The sequence below is a fragment of the Hakea prostrata genome, chromosome 6, assembly GCF_041222555.1.
Source record: "Hakea prostrata isolate BN-2017 chromosome 6, UWA_Hpros_2, whole genome shotgun sequence".
Taxonomy (NCBI): Eukaryota; Viridiplantae; Streptophyta; class Magnoliopsida; order Proteales; family Proteaceae; genus Hakea; species Hakea prostrata.
Window position 1 is genome coordinate 37,109,455 of NC_142605.1, and position 16,848 is coordinate 37,126,302.

Genomic DNA, 16,848 nt, shown 5'->3' on the forward strand with positions numbered 1-16,848 from the left:
GAGGGTGAAATCTCGACCACATGATTTGTATTTTTTTTTTTAAACTTTTTCGACCGTACCTACTTGTAACAAAAAAAAATGCAAAACGAGTGGTCAAATAAGGGCAAATTAGTCATAAAAGTGATAATTTGTCCTTAAATTGACATTTTCTATAGTACAGGGGAGGCAAATGCAGAGTCTTTGACTTTTTGGACTAAAAACGACATAAACCAAACCTCAGGGGGTCCAAATGAAATTTCCCAAAAAAAAAAAAAAAAAAGGACAAATTGGTCATAGAAACAATAATTTGTCCTTAAATTGATTTTTTCTATAGCACAATGGAGGCATATGCAAAGTTTCAATTTTTTTGAACTAAAAATGACATAGACCAAACCTCAAGGGGTCCATATGAAAATTACCCAAAAAAAAAAAAACAAAACGAGTGATCGAAATTTCAACCTCAACCACTCGTGGAGATCATGGCCATATGCAGCTAAATGCTGTGCATTTAAGACACATCATTGAAGTTGAACCCCAAATAACAAAGTCTTTCTTAGATGATATTTTCTCTCTCTTCCCTATCCTTATGGATCTCCATGAATGAAACCACGAAACCTCTTCGTGTTGAATGGTATGACATAAGACTATGAGAGATTACCCATGTTGTATTCTTTACCTTAATTTTCATAAGATTTTTGGAGTAAGTAGCTCTAAGAACTGTATCATATAATGACAGATAATGAGATCGATGAGTGACAACGATATCAATTCATTTAATCTTGAGGGATAATTCAGCTGATAAGAGTTCGAATCCCTTCAAAATCAGGGACAAAATTATGTTTTATATTTAAATTATATATAACAGCTATCCCTTGAGCATTTACAGTCAAAATGCACATAAACTGTGCCGGCAGACAGACCATCAAAAAAAAAAAAACCCTAAAAAGATAAGGGTTTTGTTGTCGAGAAATGCATAAATGACATCAACAGAGATTAAAGATGTTAGAGAAAACTTCAATTTCCTTCAATTTCTCGAAATGACCAAGCCCTGACTTCGGCTTAAAGCTTTGAGTAATCGTATAATGAGAAAAAAAGTTACCTTCACGCCTCTTCCAATCCTACTAAAACAGATACAAACCAAAGCAGGAGTCGATCACCACCTTACTCGTTTGACAAATACGAACTAAAGCAGTGCTGGGAGTCTGGGAGGAACGAAAACGAAATTATTCAAACAAGTCTTTTTATTCTCATATAAGGGTATTTTATTTTGGGGTAGAAATTCTCAAAATATTTCAACAAAAAAAAACTAATTCAACATTGACGAATTGATTACCAAATATTTGCCCATTTTTTTTTCTTGGAATTTGACGGCTTATATTAGTGGTAAGGACGATTGTGTATAACACAAAGAGAGTGGAAATCAGTAACCTTTTCACTAAAATGTATCAATTATTATCGACCAAACAACCCTTCTAGAATCTATTTCAATTGTCACTAAGAGGTATCGATTATTATCGATTGAACAATTCTATGAGTATATTTTTGTCTTTACATCAGAGCTCAAATCACCTCTATGTCATGGAAAATAATATATTATTTTAAACCCACCCAACCGAGGTAGGAACCATGTTTTAAATACCAACCTCCCGTCAAGGGAGCACATTGTTCTTCTTTGACTGGGAGGTGAATCAGAATCTTTTCATCATTGTAGCCAACATAAACCAATCCCCTTGTGAGTTTCTTTCAAACCTTGACAAGGCACCGTTTGTGTGTGGTGTGTGTGTGTTTTTGATATCTAAATGAAAGCCCCATAATGATACCAAAACTCCAACTGCCAACAGTGACCCTTTCTGGGCTCTTGCTAAAGGGTTATGGGAGAGGACAAATGGGAACGCAAAGAGGTCCCTCATGTATTTGTACAAAAGCCAATGTGAAAAATGAAAATTCAATTTCATTGGCAAAAGACAAATGTAGATTCTTGGCTGTCACCTAAACCTGCTGCATTCATCCATGGTTAGGGAAAGAGCATCTGTGCAGGGTATGTGGGTTAATCTACTACATACCATTTAGACTTACAATATTTTTTACTTTGAAGATATATACATAACCTTACTTGGATGGTATACAAACAAACAAAGAGAGATGGGAATGGCACATGGGATGAAACAAATGAATGAATGAAGAACAAATTAAAAGCCTCAGGGTTGCTCTAGCCATTCTTGAATGGCAGAACGAAGAGCATGATTGGGGATGAGACTCAGATGAGTAAGCTTGAGGTTTGTCATGGGTGATGTGTCATGTCCATTATCCAACCATGCTTTCAAAGCCTCCGCTTCGTATGTGAAACCATCTGCTGCCACATGTGGGTCTTGCATAATTTCCTGTAATTTCAAATGCAATGAGAGAGGAATCAGAAAACATAATTGTAGAATTCATTTGAGCTGTCACTATGAAAATCTAGGGATATTATTTCCGTAAAGCAGTTTTTTTTTTTTGGAAGAAAAGAAATATAACAAAATAAGGCACAAATCACTCTAGATTTTAACTTCCAAAGAGAAACATAATGAGATTTCAAGAAACTTAACTACCAGTTTCCATCAAACTTCATCTCAAAGGGTAGAAAGGACTTGAAAAGGAATTTTTCTAATAGGTTCTTTTTTTTCAGTTTAGTTTTGTGGTTGTGGTGATGGGATTTTTTTTTTTGGTTGGGGGGGGGGTGTTGTAGGGGTTTGTAACAACTAGGAGGCTCAAACTCAGGATCTCTTGGTGAGTAGTTTCATAGGTTTCAATCTATAATTCAGTTCATATGGCACACCGTTGCAAATCACCAAGAGGCAAACTGACCTGGAAAATTGGGCAAATGAAATAGGACGGAACACGGCAATGCTCCCCCGATGCCAACCTGGAAAATGACAAGGCTCCCCAGCAAGCCCCCATTGGCTCAAGCACCCTCCAGACACCTGTTTCAAGGTTTGGTCTGTTTTTTCTGTTCATCTCACAGCAACTCAGTGCCAAGTGAGCCAGCTGTTTGGCCTGCACATATGGCCAGTTACCAGCAGATGCATCTAACAATGCATTCAGATTGTCCTTCTCAAGCGCATACTGTACTTCCTTTACTATTCCCATAGCTGGTCTCCCTGTCAACAGTCTCAGTAATATGATTCCAAATGAATAGATATCGGACTTTGAAGTCATTTCTCCAGTTGCCTGAAATTCAGGGTCAATGTATGCAAAGGTGCCCTTTGGGCTTGTTTTATAGCATAATGTGGTTGGGCTTGAACCATCAGGACGATGGATCAAACGGGAGATCCCAAAGTCACCAAGTTTACTGACAAAATTGGCGTCAAGGAGGATGTTGCCAGGCTTGAGATCACCATGGATGATGCTGTGAGGCCTGTAAGAGTTGAGGAAGATGAGGGCCGAGCAGACCTCAATGGCTATGCGTATTCGAGTTTGCCATGAGAGAGGAGGAGTTCCATTCTTGCAGGCGAGCCGATCTTCAAGGCTGCCATTGGGGAGATACTCGTAGACGAGAGCCCAGGCTTCTGGGCAAGCTCCAATGAGGGTGACAAGGTTTGGATGCCTCACTCTACTCAATACATCCACCTGAAAAGAAGTCCAAATCCCCCACTCAATCACAACAAATTTAGCAAAGAGAAGAGTGAGCTGTTTAAAAATAAAGGACTGATGTTCATGTACACTACTGACAATATTCTCTCTCTATAGAACTTGGAAAATGCAAAGTACAACTCATAAAATGGTAGATTTTGCAGAAGCGCAATATATAGGTGGCTTATTTTTTATTTATAAGAATAATGAAGTGAGAAGGATAATGAGAAATACATCAAGAGACAGATAACATGATGGAACATTATAGGACCAAAGATGCTATGATAAGTTGGAGTTATAGCCTATTGGTGCTGTTAAAAATTGAAACATTAGATTAGAGACATAACATATGAAACCAATGGAGGGTGGTGAAACAAATTTGAAAAAAATAAATGAATAAAAGTTTGAAATCTCTTTGGTTATTTGATTTTAAGGAGTTATTTCATTAGGAGTTCATAGAAACTAGTAGCCCATGGGTTTACAATTTCACTTTCCCATAAAGGAAAACAATTGTTTGTTTATTTGCAAGATAAAAATGGGTGGGAAAAATAAACAGGAGAGACCCATTGGTAGTGTGGTGGGGAAATAGGAAAGAAAAGTAAAGGGTTTTGTGAAAAACTGAAAATGTGCGCCCATGATAAGTAATACAACACTTCTGTTTCATTTCCTTCCATTTCCCACAAAATTCCACCTAAAAGTGTAGGACTTTTAAAAGAGATGAGGTGGGAAAGTTGGGTGCCACGTCAGTAGAAAAAATTCCTTAAATTAAGGAAGCTTATCTACTCATTTTCCCACCCCGGTGAACCAAACAAACCATATTTTGAGATTTCATTGGAAACAATGTACTTTTCCCACCCCTTTTTGTCCACCTCATTTTATTCCATCAAACAAACACATCCTCAAGGAAACTGATTTAGGATGAGATTTGACGACTAATCAAGCCCCAAGGTCATCCCTATCCAACAATTTGAACAACCATATCAGCCTCCCAATGATTCCAAATTAAAAAATACAAGGGAAAAGAGTCCACTACATGGTGGCCCATTTGGTTGAGATAACACGTAAAAAGTTGACACAAGGATAATCCAAATAGTGACATGGATTAGCCAAAGCATGGTTTTGAGTGTTGACATTGTTAGGGCTGATGCACTCCAATAATGATGCAAAATCATTTTATTCTGTGAAGGCATTGCCTAACTTTTCAACCAGGATCAACCAACACTTGGTAAGGATTGGGTTTGGATGACATGACCAATCCAAGTCATAATCCCGAGGTCAAAATCCTCTGTAAAAAAGCAATCCTCCAAATGGCAGAAATAATGGTAGCCTGGTAGCTGACCCATGGTAAGGCTGAAATTTATGCCTGCAATGGGGCCATGTGCATTGTGTCATTTGACTTTCACATGGATCATACATGGAGTGTCATGTGATGACCGATTAATTGTTAATCAGTATAGGGTCATATAACTTCTCTAAAAAATAATGAGCTTTAGATGCAAAAACTATTGAGGCAACATTTGTGACCAATGGAATCTTCCACCTAATCAGATGCATGTCATTTGAAGTTATTATATGAGAACTGCACTGGATTTACCTCTTGTTGAAACTCTGTGTGGCCTTCCAAGTTATCAGAGTGCAACATCTTAATAGCTACTGGGGTTTGTCGAAGTGTTCCTCTGTAAACAGTCCCATATCCTCCTTCCCCAATCTTCATTGATTGGTCAAAGCTGTGTGTAGCTTTATCGATCTCTATGAAGGAGAACTGGGAGAAGAACTGAGGCCTATATGAGCTGGTGGCCTCCTCTTCCCTAGTTTTCCTTAGTGCCTCAGCTTCCCTTACTGCATTGTCTCTCTCTGTCAGTAGCTCGTCACGTTCATTCCTAATATTCACCAAGAGTTGCACAGCTGAACGAAACTTATCCCCCAGCTCTAGGATCATCTGATCAGAATCCGCAATTTGACTCTCCAGACTCGATTTATGGTCCACAGCAGCCTGAAGTTCTTTCATGACTTGGTCTCGTTGTGTCTTCAACACTTCCAATTCTTGCTTTTCTTTCCATAGCCAAACCTCCAGTTCTTCCCTTTGCTTCTTTTCCTTCTCATACAAGCTTTCTGATGCTTGAGCCTATAAAAGGTTACTGTAACTATTAAAAGAGTTTTGGATGTTGAATATTTGAGCAGAATAAAAAATTACAGAGTCACGACTGGGAGGGGAGAAAAACACAGGCATAATTACAATGAGAGCTTCCATGTGACAGAACATCTAGAAAGGAAGGGGTCTTATGAAAAGGAACTGCACCATGTTGCAGGGCATGGGTGGATGCAGGTGATAGAGAGTCCTGGTAAAATTTTAGCTAAATAAAATGAAAGAAAAAAAAAAAAAAGGAAAGAAGAAGAAGAAGCAAGACCAGGCATTTCAGACTTCAATTTAGAGTTTCATAAATTTAGTGAGAGCCCCCCAACCCCCTCAGACTCTGCTTGTGCAGAAGCCTTTGGCACCGGGTTCACCCATTTTTTTTATAAATTGAGAGAATGCTACAAGAGGAAATGAATATAAAAAATGACTCAGGCCACCCTCTCTACTGATTTCAAAGTTTTACTATTGATTTGGGTGTATGTCCTCTATGAGATGGAACCACCCATGTACACCACATGGCAGACAAAAAACATTAAAGATAACCTTGAACATCCAATCAGGGGGGAAAATCACTATGAATTGCTAAACTTCGATAAGCAATAGTGCTCTTTAGTTTTCTCCGCAACTAAAATATTTGCAAAATATTCTAAGGACAAGTAGCATAAGTATTGCCAAAAAGCCAGATGAGGATATTCCTATAAAAACATCAGAAAGGTCAACAACATGGACGATTTTATGGGTCTTCAGAAAATCACAGACAGAATCCTCTTCTAATGCTGGTTCTTACTATCATTTGCTAATGCTTAGAAAGGCATGAAAAATGTATACCATGGATGGGTGGGTTATATACACATTGTTTCTTGTACTATCAGGTCCCCATGTGTACTCTTCAATGTTTTTCAGCAAAATCAGCAAAATGTAAGCACACAACCAGCTCTGACAAAGGATCGTCTCTTCTAATGGGAATATGAGGTATGTGCCCCACAGAACATGACCAAGCTTATAATTTGGTCCTCTATTGGAGAAGGCAGCGAGAAGGAAAAAGGGGGGGGGGGTAGTCTACCTTGCGTATGGCCTCACGTGCATCCTTCTCAGCTCTCCTACGCTTGGAAGCTTCTTCAAATGCTTCACGTCTGGAGCTTTCAGCCTCTGCCATGGCTCGTTCCAGTTGATAATATATGTCATCTTTCATCTGTTCTTCCTGTGGAATCCCATGCATCATTTCAGAACTTAGTTAAACCAATAGCAGGATGTTATTTCAATGTCTAAAACTTGAGAAACAATTATTAATTACTGCTTGGGGTTAGCTGAAGCTGTATGAGGCCTAATATGTTATTGGGCCACAATCTGCTCCAGGATTTCAATAGAAATTGGTCCATCCCAGCAGAGTAATTAGAGTTTATCCTGGATGAAAGATTGCGACCAACCATATAAATGGGTTGATCCTCAAATTAGCTTACTGGGCCCATGAGCAACCCATGTTTGGACAGGAGATCCATATCAGATCGGTAAAGGCTCAAATATATAAAAACCTAGTACTCTATTTACATAATTTTAGACAGATTTTGTCTCTTTATAAGATATAGGTAGCCTTTTTAATGCACATTCAATCAAGATTCTAACGGACAAATCGATCAAACGAAAAACACGCATACCCAATCAACCAGTAAATAAAAAATTCAAAGAGAATCCGAATTGATATGAGTATTACTGGAAATCTAAACAAGGTAGAAAGCACAAGCTTCAGAGTTGAAAAGTACTCCAGCATCAGCCAAATGGTACACATGGTAAAGTATTGGAAGGAAACTCTTGCCTGCATATTGAGTGTGTGTGTGTGTGTGTGTGTGCATGTGTAATTGCATGATAGAGGGAGAGGGAAAGGTGCAAATCTTTCCTATGGTTCTTTTAAAAAAAAAAAATAAAATCAAAACAATCAGTACTTTGACATAGTGCTGAATAAAATTATACTGTAGCATTACGAAAAGAGAAAAGTTTCCTTTCCCTAGAGATCAAGAATTAAAATAGATGGATTTGTTGCTGTTAACTTCAAATCGATAATAATATGGCAACTGATAAATCATACATACCAGCGACAGTGTATTTGGAAGAGAAGAATCATGAAGATTCTCTTCAGATCCATGCACCGAGCGAAACTCTGTCCCTACTTCACTTCCTTCATCCCTCATAGTTGAGATTGACCCAAGAGTGCCAAGCATATCGCTCCCAGGCGATGTTGAAACCTCTGAAAACTTAGGACTCCTCCTTGATGTCCCACTCCTGTCATACTCACTGGAAAACTCCTCCGCACCGAATTGGAATGGCGGCGCTGTTGGAATCACAGCAGTCCCTTCAGGGGAAGATGACGATGAGATTCTACTTTTAGGACTGCCACTGTTAACCGATACAGCTCTTCGAAGCAGATCCTGGATTGGATTACTAAGCCTTAAATGTTGCTTCTGTACCCTGGGACTAGAAGGAGAATTAGGTCTCAATTGCTCCAACTGGCTAGATGCTCCAATTGGACTAGTTTGTTCACTTCCTTCTAAGTTGCCTTCCCTGTGTCGAATGTTTTTTCCAACTATAAGTTGCCATGTTCATAAAGAGAAAGATTTTTCTGAAGTATATTGAACATACAGAAAAGGAATTCTATGACAGGCTAGATTCATCATCTGAGGTAGGAACCCCACCTCATTTATGTGGCAGAAAGAACTACCACTACATTGATCAAAGTCAAAAGGTGTGCCAACTCAGATTTTTAGGTTATACCCACTGGTTAAACAGTATGTATCAATGAGCACGTGAGCCCTTAGAGTACTCTGAAAATGATTATTCCAATCCCTCATACTGTTTTCTTCCAACTAAATAAATAAATACCAAAATTTCCCAACTTGACAAGTTTGAAGAGGGGGAAGAGACTTACTTTGTATAGATGAGGAGCCCCTTGCAGACAAACCATATATGACAGGAAACTTGTGCTGTTTCACGCACAAATATTGCTTTTTTGGACTTAATTTCAGTCATTCTCCTGGGAAAGTGAGCACGTCAAAGATGTGAATTTTGATAAGATCAGCAATATTAGTTTTTGGAGGCATTTTTTAGCAAAAGCATCTAAATTTCACAAACTAATCAAATAAAAAGCTATAGTCAAGATCCAAAGAGTACCAAATTCATAAGGGTATATGACTTATAAGTTCAATTAAACATCATATAGAACTGAACCAAGTGCACATTTCTTTGGCATAGGCCCAATGCCCACTTAAAGCGGAGCACCACCAAAAACTGGTTTTCCAATGACCAGTCTGCCTTATAAAATAAATTGATATAACAAATCAATCAAATAGAGCTCTAAATCATACAATTGTAATTTGTTCTTTTGTAACCATCAGTCAATCTTTTGCATGCTGCATTCCAAATGCAGTTCAGTGGCTAAACTTTCACACACACATGAAGAGGTCTATCAACAAATCCAATTCTTTCTTTTAAAAAACATTTCTTTAAAGAAACTAAAAGAAAAAATAAATGTATTAATCCAATTGTCTTTCTAGAAATATTTCTTTAAAGAAATGAATAGAAAAAAAAATGTATTCTCATACTTTGAATACTGCTTGTCTGCTGCTGCACCCATCACTAGCTTTTTGATCCCATGCTGAGTGATGAGCTCCACAATCCCTTCCTCAATGTTGTCCCTTTCAATGTATATTGTCTCTGCCCTTACCTGTGAAGGAAAAGTTTGAAGGTCAACAATCATCCAAAACATGAGCAGAAAATTGATTGGGTTAATCTTGTCACATATTTATTTGCACTTAAAATGGATGCTTTAACCAATAGACATGCAAGATAAGGTTCCTTAGTGTATGCTTTTCGCTGAAGATATTGTTTTGGTAGATGATACACAAGTAGGGATTAATATCAAGTTAGAATCATAGAGAGCAACTTTGGAATTAAAAGGCTTTAAACTTAGAAGAATGATATCTAGAGAAGAATAGATATCTAGTTGTAACTTTGGTCGTGATCAGATGGATGATATGATGGTAAAACTTTATGAGGCCATTACATAAAGTGATTATTTAGGTACATTGGTTCAATCATAAATAAAGAATGCGATTAGAGGATAGTGTTTCCCAAACAATTAAAATAGGGTAGACGAAGTGGAGAGTTGTGTTTGGAGTCTTGCGTGATCAACATCTTTCTTTAAAGATTAAAGAAAAATTGAAGATTCTATAAGACCATCATATGACCAGCTATGATGTATACTACACATTGTTGGGCTATTAAGAAGTATCACATAGATAAAGTCATTAGAAGAAATGCGGATGTTAAGATGGATGAGTGGCAAAACTAGGAAAGATAAGGTAAGAAATGATCATATTAGAGCTGGTTTAGGAGTAGCTCCGAAAAATGATAAGCTCGAGAAAGTTGATTGAGGTGGCACGGCCACATTCAATGAAGACCTTTAAATGCCCCTAAACAAATAAGTGATATAATCCAGATCGAAGGAACTATAAGATCTAGAGGTAAGCCTAGGTTAACCTTGGAAGTGGTGAGAAAGCATACACATGGCTTAGACCTTGTATCTAGTATGGCCTCAAGTAGTGCTGATTGGAAAGCAAGAATCCATGTAGCCGACCCCATTTAGTTGGGGACAAGGCTTGTTCTTGTTGTTGTAATCTTGACCCCAAAGTGAGGGTCCATGATACGAAGCACAGAAAAACTTATATATTTGCTATGCTAGTATAATTCAGAAGGTAATGTATGGAAAAACAACTACTGGCCAGAAATGCTGCAGCTCAACTGCTCAAGCCATTTACTGGATTTGATCCTTTGCTCATGTTAAATAAGGTCACCACACTATACAACAACCAGAAACATGACCAGGATGCACAATTAAAACATCTATCAAATCATTAAATTTAATAAGTGAGGGAGAAGAAACAATACCCCTGCTCCACTGCAAATGCACACGTATTCCTTTAGAGTATCCTGCATTTTTTCCCTTTCAAGTTTTCGGAATGCCATGACTTGCTGTTTATTCACTTGGTTTGCTGGAAATTTCCCACCCACTGAGATCCAGGGAAACAAAGAACACAAAAATTTGGTCAGTAAAAACAGAAGCCATTAAGAAGGGTTCAAGATGAGGAAAAGCTATGAGCTGCACAGAAAGAAAGATCCAACAAACATTTTACTATAAAAGAGAACTTTATTCCAATCAATTGCAGTCCTAGCAAAATTTAAGCTTGAAGTTACCCAGATCCTATCCCATTTGTCAGATGACCCACAAAGATCTACGAAACTGCAAACAAAGTCACATTTTCATTTTCTTTATCCTGTTTACAACTTATTTATATGTTTAATTATTCCCACGGTATTTACACATCCTGTAATGCCTCTTTTGTGACACACTTACAGTTCTTTTATTAGTATGTTCTTTTATTTTGGAAATAGAATGCCAATTAGATTCGTATTACACACTAAAGTTGCCTCATAAATAAAACATAAAGGTCTCCGACGCTAGCAGAGCACCATCAACAACTCAAGGAAACGGCGAAAAAAACAACGAAAACCACAAATATTGAGAATGCTAGACAATCTTTTTGGGAGGAATTATTGTTTTTTCCCCCTCCTTAGAAAGCTAGGGAACGAGGCAATATATGAGTTCTTCCATAAGATAGATACCCGACCAGGTTCAATTTATGACAACGAAAACAAATGAATTTCAACAAAGGATCAGACAAACATGTTTGATTGGAAAATTTTAAGCTTACTGATTGGGATCAACTGAGCCGGCTGGTGAATATGAAGGATACAGAGCTTCATCCTTCCTAAATTCTTCAATGCCCATGACAAAGTTGACTTGCTCTCCTTTACATCTTTCCCCAGTGCAACAAAGAGCTTATCTTCAACTACGCGTCGAGATTCTTCTTCAATCTCCCCAGAAGTGTTCATCAATCCAGAAATACCAAAATCATGAATCCCAAACTGCGTTGTAAGACTAGGAGCAGGACTCACAACAGCCATGGAGAAAGCAACCCACTAGGCATCTAGTTCAAGTAACTTCTCCGACCAATCTGACCCCAATTACCTTTCTGAGACCTCTTTTCCAACTTATTTTTGCAAAATAAATACTGCAAATCCTTCAGTAATCCCTCCCAAAACCTCCCAGAATTTTCAAACAAAATCCTAGTTTATCCGCGAAAGGGGAGAATACTGCTCAAAATCTTAGGAACCCAAACGCCGAAATCAAACCTTGGCTTCTAAGTTATAGCACGAATTTGTCAACCCGTAACGAAATTTTGAAGTAGAAAATTTAAATAAAAAAGATAATAATAATAATAAGAGATCTGTTTCCTGATGATTAGTACAGCTTCTGCGAAAAGGGATTATCAAAAATCAAACTGAATAAAAAAAAATGATATACTAATGACCAGAATATGCTTTCCATTAAACCTCTCTCTCTTTGTTTCTTGTCAGTTTGTCACGGTCTCCCTTTGTTTACTGTGAAGGTTCACAAGTCTTCTCTACGAGTTTTCTACGAGTTTACCAAAATAAAAAATAAAAAAAAGTCTTCTCTACGAAATGGGCTCCACATTCACCACAATCACTAATAAATAAAAATTAAAAAAAAAAAAAAAAAAAAGTTTTTCCTTCTTTTCCAAGGCTAATCTTTTATTGAAAGGATTCAGCTTATCTACATAACCTTCGAGTTTTATAATCTTTTACCCAAAAGAAAGGATTGAGTTCTTTCTATGATGTCTTTTTCTTAATTTTAAATTTAAATAATGTCTCTTTCATCCATCAAGACGATATTATATTTTTTTGGTTTTGGCGGGAGATTTATTGTATTCTTCTCATCTCTTGATCAACAGCCATTACTGGGAAATTAATATGAAAAAAAAAATTAATGTGATAATCTGTAATTTTATTAAATATACTTAAACATATTATTTCAATAAAGTTGGTGAGAAAAATATTATTTAATAGGTTCAGATGAACCTCGGATACCAAAAATATTATTTAATATAAACGAATGTCTAGCCAAGATAGATCTAGGGGAGGCCGAATCATTTGTGTCATAATAAATTTGTGAAGCAATCGCGTAGTTTTTTGTTTGAATCCTAAATCGTGGATATAGTCTTGTTTTTGCAAGTTGCATATAAAAATAAAGGGACTTATGATTGACTCACTTACTGGTATTTGTATGCAATAGAATCCGGTCATGGTAAGAATGTTGACTATATAAAATCCATCTATATGATTTAGAAAACAAATATTAAATAAACATAGGATAAACATGTCATCTCTTTGCCCATGGTGGGTACCTCCCCTCCACCTCCACCTCTCATTCATATTTTCAACATAGTATTAAAGCGTGTGTTATGTTTAAAGAACGGGTCACGCAGGACCCAGTAAAAACAAAACAAAGAAGAAAAAAAAACTAACTTGGCCCAGCCAACATATTTGAAAAATTTATTCTAATTCTGAAAATGTTTTTTGTAATATTTTTAGGATTTTCATTTCATCACATAACATTCTTGAACACCAATCGACTACTTGGTTTTCTTTCCGTCTAACGTGGGTGAAACGAACATGTCCATTTGATATGAATATTCAATATATGTCATTAATGTTTATAAAAAAAAAGAAAAAAATATGTCATTAATAATGTTCTCAAACTTTCCTTGGATATTTGAATAAGGATGAAGAAGTAATATAGTCTGACAGGACTTGGATTCTTACTAAAATGATAAATAAATTTTTTTATTCTTACCTTGTTAATTATTTTGTATAAATAATTAAATAGTTAAGCATGGTTGATTACAGAGGTTCTCTTTTTTGCCAATTGCATTGAAGAAGGGTATTTATGAACATAAGGGGACATATGATCGAACTCTATCATAGTAAGAATTTTGATGACCAAAAAAAAAAAAAAAAAAACCTTCCATACAACTGGCTAAATTTTGAACCATTAATTAAATAAAGAATAAGATGACACCTCACTTTTTGCCTATGGTGCAAACCCCCCCTCATCTTTCCAAATGCATATGAGGTAATACTAAAGCGTAGATTTCACTTTGAACTTCCTAACGGAAAAATAGTAATTTCATTGTATAATTGTAGCATTTTTATCGATATAAAATTAATTCCCAACCATATCTTCAAATATTGTCCAGTATTGATTTCTCAATGACCAATGTTCAGTGAACTAAACTTGACATTGTATCAATCTAACATTCATATTGCGTTCTTCCTTTGTGAAAACATATCCAAAAAACCAACAAATTGGGCTACTGTTCATAATAAAAGTTTGATTTTGAGGCATTTGTATTTTTCAGACATAAAGTGGGATGTCAGTACTCTAAAGTATACGGGTGCAATTTGCTCTATTATTTTTCACTGGAAGTTTGAAAACTTAATCCTCACTTTCCGCGGCAAAAATCACTTCATTCAGTAGAAACCAAATGGTTATTAAAATCCTTGGGATATTCGGCCGGGTAGCATTGCCATGTCAACATCAAAGATAGGACAGGATCTTTCCGGTTGTCGCTATTATTTATTGCATAACTACAACTGAACGACTGTATAAGTGAATCATACCATTAAATACATTGAATTAAATTTGAACGATTTATGATATTCTATCAAATCTAATGGTAAAACTTTTAGGACCGTTCAACCAAGCAATTTATAGCCACCACCTTCCCATTATTTATTTATTTTTCTTCTTCTTGAGTGAAATGGTTGTCATTTTTGATGGCTTAAAAAATGAAGAGTTGTCGTTACACAACTACAAAAGTGGTGATCGAGTCTCTCTTACGTGTTGCCAACTTTTCCATTGATTTATTATTATTATAGATGAATAATTTGTTTAATTTAAAAAAAATAAACACCTTCTAGAAGTCAAATTGGTAGCTAATGATAGCCGTCAGAGAAGCACAACGTGCTTGTTACTTTTCGTAACTCATAACCGATCGATGAGAATTGTAAAGGTCATTTTTTTGGTGTTGTTATATGGGAATGAAAGAACAGATTAGAGGTATTTGTATAAATGGTTTGTTATTTTGTTCTTTAAGAACTGATCGGTCAAAAAAATGGTATGTAGAGCTTTATACAAAATATAAAAAAGATGTTTTTACCATATAACATAAATGAAAGTGATGAAATTAGTCCCAATTAAAATCTTAGAACAAGTTTATCAAACACCAACTTATTTGAATACTATTATAAAAATATTTTACAACAGATTTATCAAACGTCATTTTCAAGTAAAGAACGGTCTTTTAGCATAAAAACATTAAAAAATGGTTTTACCTAAGAACTTGTCTCTTATAACGGAAATTTTACCAATGCATACGTAGTCTTAATCCTCTGTTTTTTTAGTTTGGTTATCAGGTCCCGTAGAGATTCAAGGAAGGAAAAAGAAAAAGGAAAGATTTCAGTTGTTAAGATTTTAAAAAGATTTACTCAATAAGATGTAAAAAAGAAAAAGAAAAAAAAAAAAGAACTACTTAGATGGATTCAACTTCTGAAAATAATTACCGAATCCCAAATCTTTTGATAAATTTTTTTGCTCAACTAATATCTTACCATCAACTATTCAAATTACTCTCAAATATGTCATTGCTAACGGTGAAACTGATGAATTATGAGAGGACTAAGAGCTACAAAACACAAGATGTTATCCGCTATATAATTGCCAAGAGATTGAAGAAATTGGTAAGATGAAACCGACAAATAATAAGAGGACTAAGAGTTACAAAAGGTAATATATTGTTGGCCCTAAAATTACCAAGGGATTGAAGGAATTAGTAACTGTTTTTCATAAATTTTTATATAAAAAACTTGAAGGTAATTTAGGTACTTTATGGTAAAATATTAGTTGAGTGGAAAAAATTATCTAAAATTTTCAGTTGATAATTATTTTCAAAAATAAGATCATTTAAGTAAAAAATAATAAAAAAATCTTATTAAGTAAATCGTTTTTAAAATCTAACCAGCTAGGAAATATTCCCCAAAAAAACCTAACTAGAGGAGGGACCCGCTGTGCAACATTGTTGTTGGCAGAAGCTTTGCATAATTATATATTACTTAATTGATTAAGATAATCTAAACAAATTAATAATTATCATAATGACACGGTTTTGGTTTTGGTGAGATAGTTGTCTCCACAACAACCATCAAAGCATGAATTCAAATCTTATATCCGTCAAGTAGAAGTCTGCACTAGATAATTATTTCTAAATTAATATTTAGAAATATATTTTACAGATAATTTGTGGTAAAATGTGAAGAAAACACAAACCCCTATCCTGACGAATAAAAAATCCAAACTCTCAGCATAACACTTCATTATTTAAAATACATTTCGGGATCGATATCATCTCCATCTCCCCACGGACCCCACCTATCCTCAATCCCTCTATAAATAAGGATGAAACCCAAACCCATAGAGGCCTTTTGAATATGGATGCCATGGATAGGGCAGCACTTTATTAGCTGAAAGTATTGACTGTGTTGTCTTTTGAGTCTGATTGTGAAATTTTGATTTCAATCTTACAGTGTCAGAAGCTGCCGCCTACTTCGATCCACGCATTCATTGAAGACATCCGACAACTAAGTTCGGCTTTTGAAGAATGCTATTTTACTTTCGTTTCTAGGAGATTCAATCATGTATCGGATCACCTAGCAAGGAGGGACAAGTCACTTTCAAGCATGACTAGTTGGCCTTTATCCACTCCCTAGCTTCAGAATCTTTGTAACCCTGTTTCCTCGGCTTTGTCTTAATAAATTCGTCTGGTTTACCCAAAAAAAAAAAAGATAGGGCAATCACATTTTTCCCAAGCATTGTGAAGTGGTTGTCAATACAAAAAGAGACTTTGATTGACTTGAGAGTATATATATATAACTTGTCCAACGTCTAGTATGATATGGAAAGAATATGCCAAAGAGATAATTTGGGATCTTTGACCTTCAAAATTTTGAATATACCAAACATATATACTAACTGAATTGTAGATATTTGAGATCTTACCAAAAAAGTTATAGATATTTGAGAAATGACATAACAATTTCGAGGAAATGGATATAAAATCATAATGTTACTCGCATTGCTATATATTCTAAGCAAA

General features: G+C 35.8%; 1 protein-coding gene across 1 annotated transcript; it reads right to left on the reverse strand.

Moving 5' to 3' along the window:
* Positions 1 to 1,688: 1,688 nt before the first annotated feature.
* LOC149013832 (U-box domain-containing protein kinase family protein) lies at positions 1,689 to 12,194 on the reverse strand. Its single transcript, XM_089157864.1, has 9 exons — positions 11,488 to 12,194; positions 10,664 to 10,785; positions 9,319 to 9,440; positions 8,646 to 8,750; positions 7,813 to 8,281; positions 6,789 to 6,926; positions 5,183 to 5,713; positions 2,824 to 3,585; positions 1,689 to 2,360 (listed from the first exon to the last, which is right to left on the reverse strand). Exons 1-9 carry the CDS (start codon positions 11,738 to 11,740, stop codon positions 2,178 to 2,180), a joined length of 2,685 nt encoding a protein of 894 aa, XP_089013990.1. The 5' UTR covers positions 11,741 to 12,194; the 3' UTR covers positions 1,689 to 2,177.
* Between the last annotated feature and the right edge of the window lie 4,654 nt (positions 12,195 to 16,848).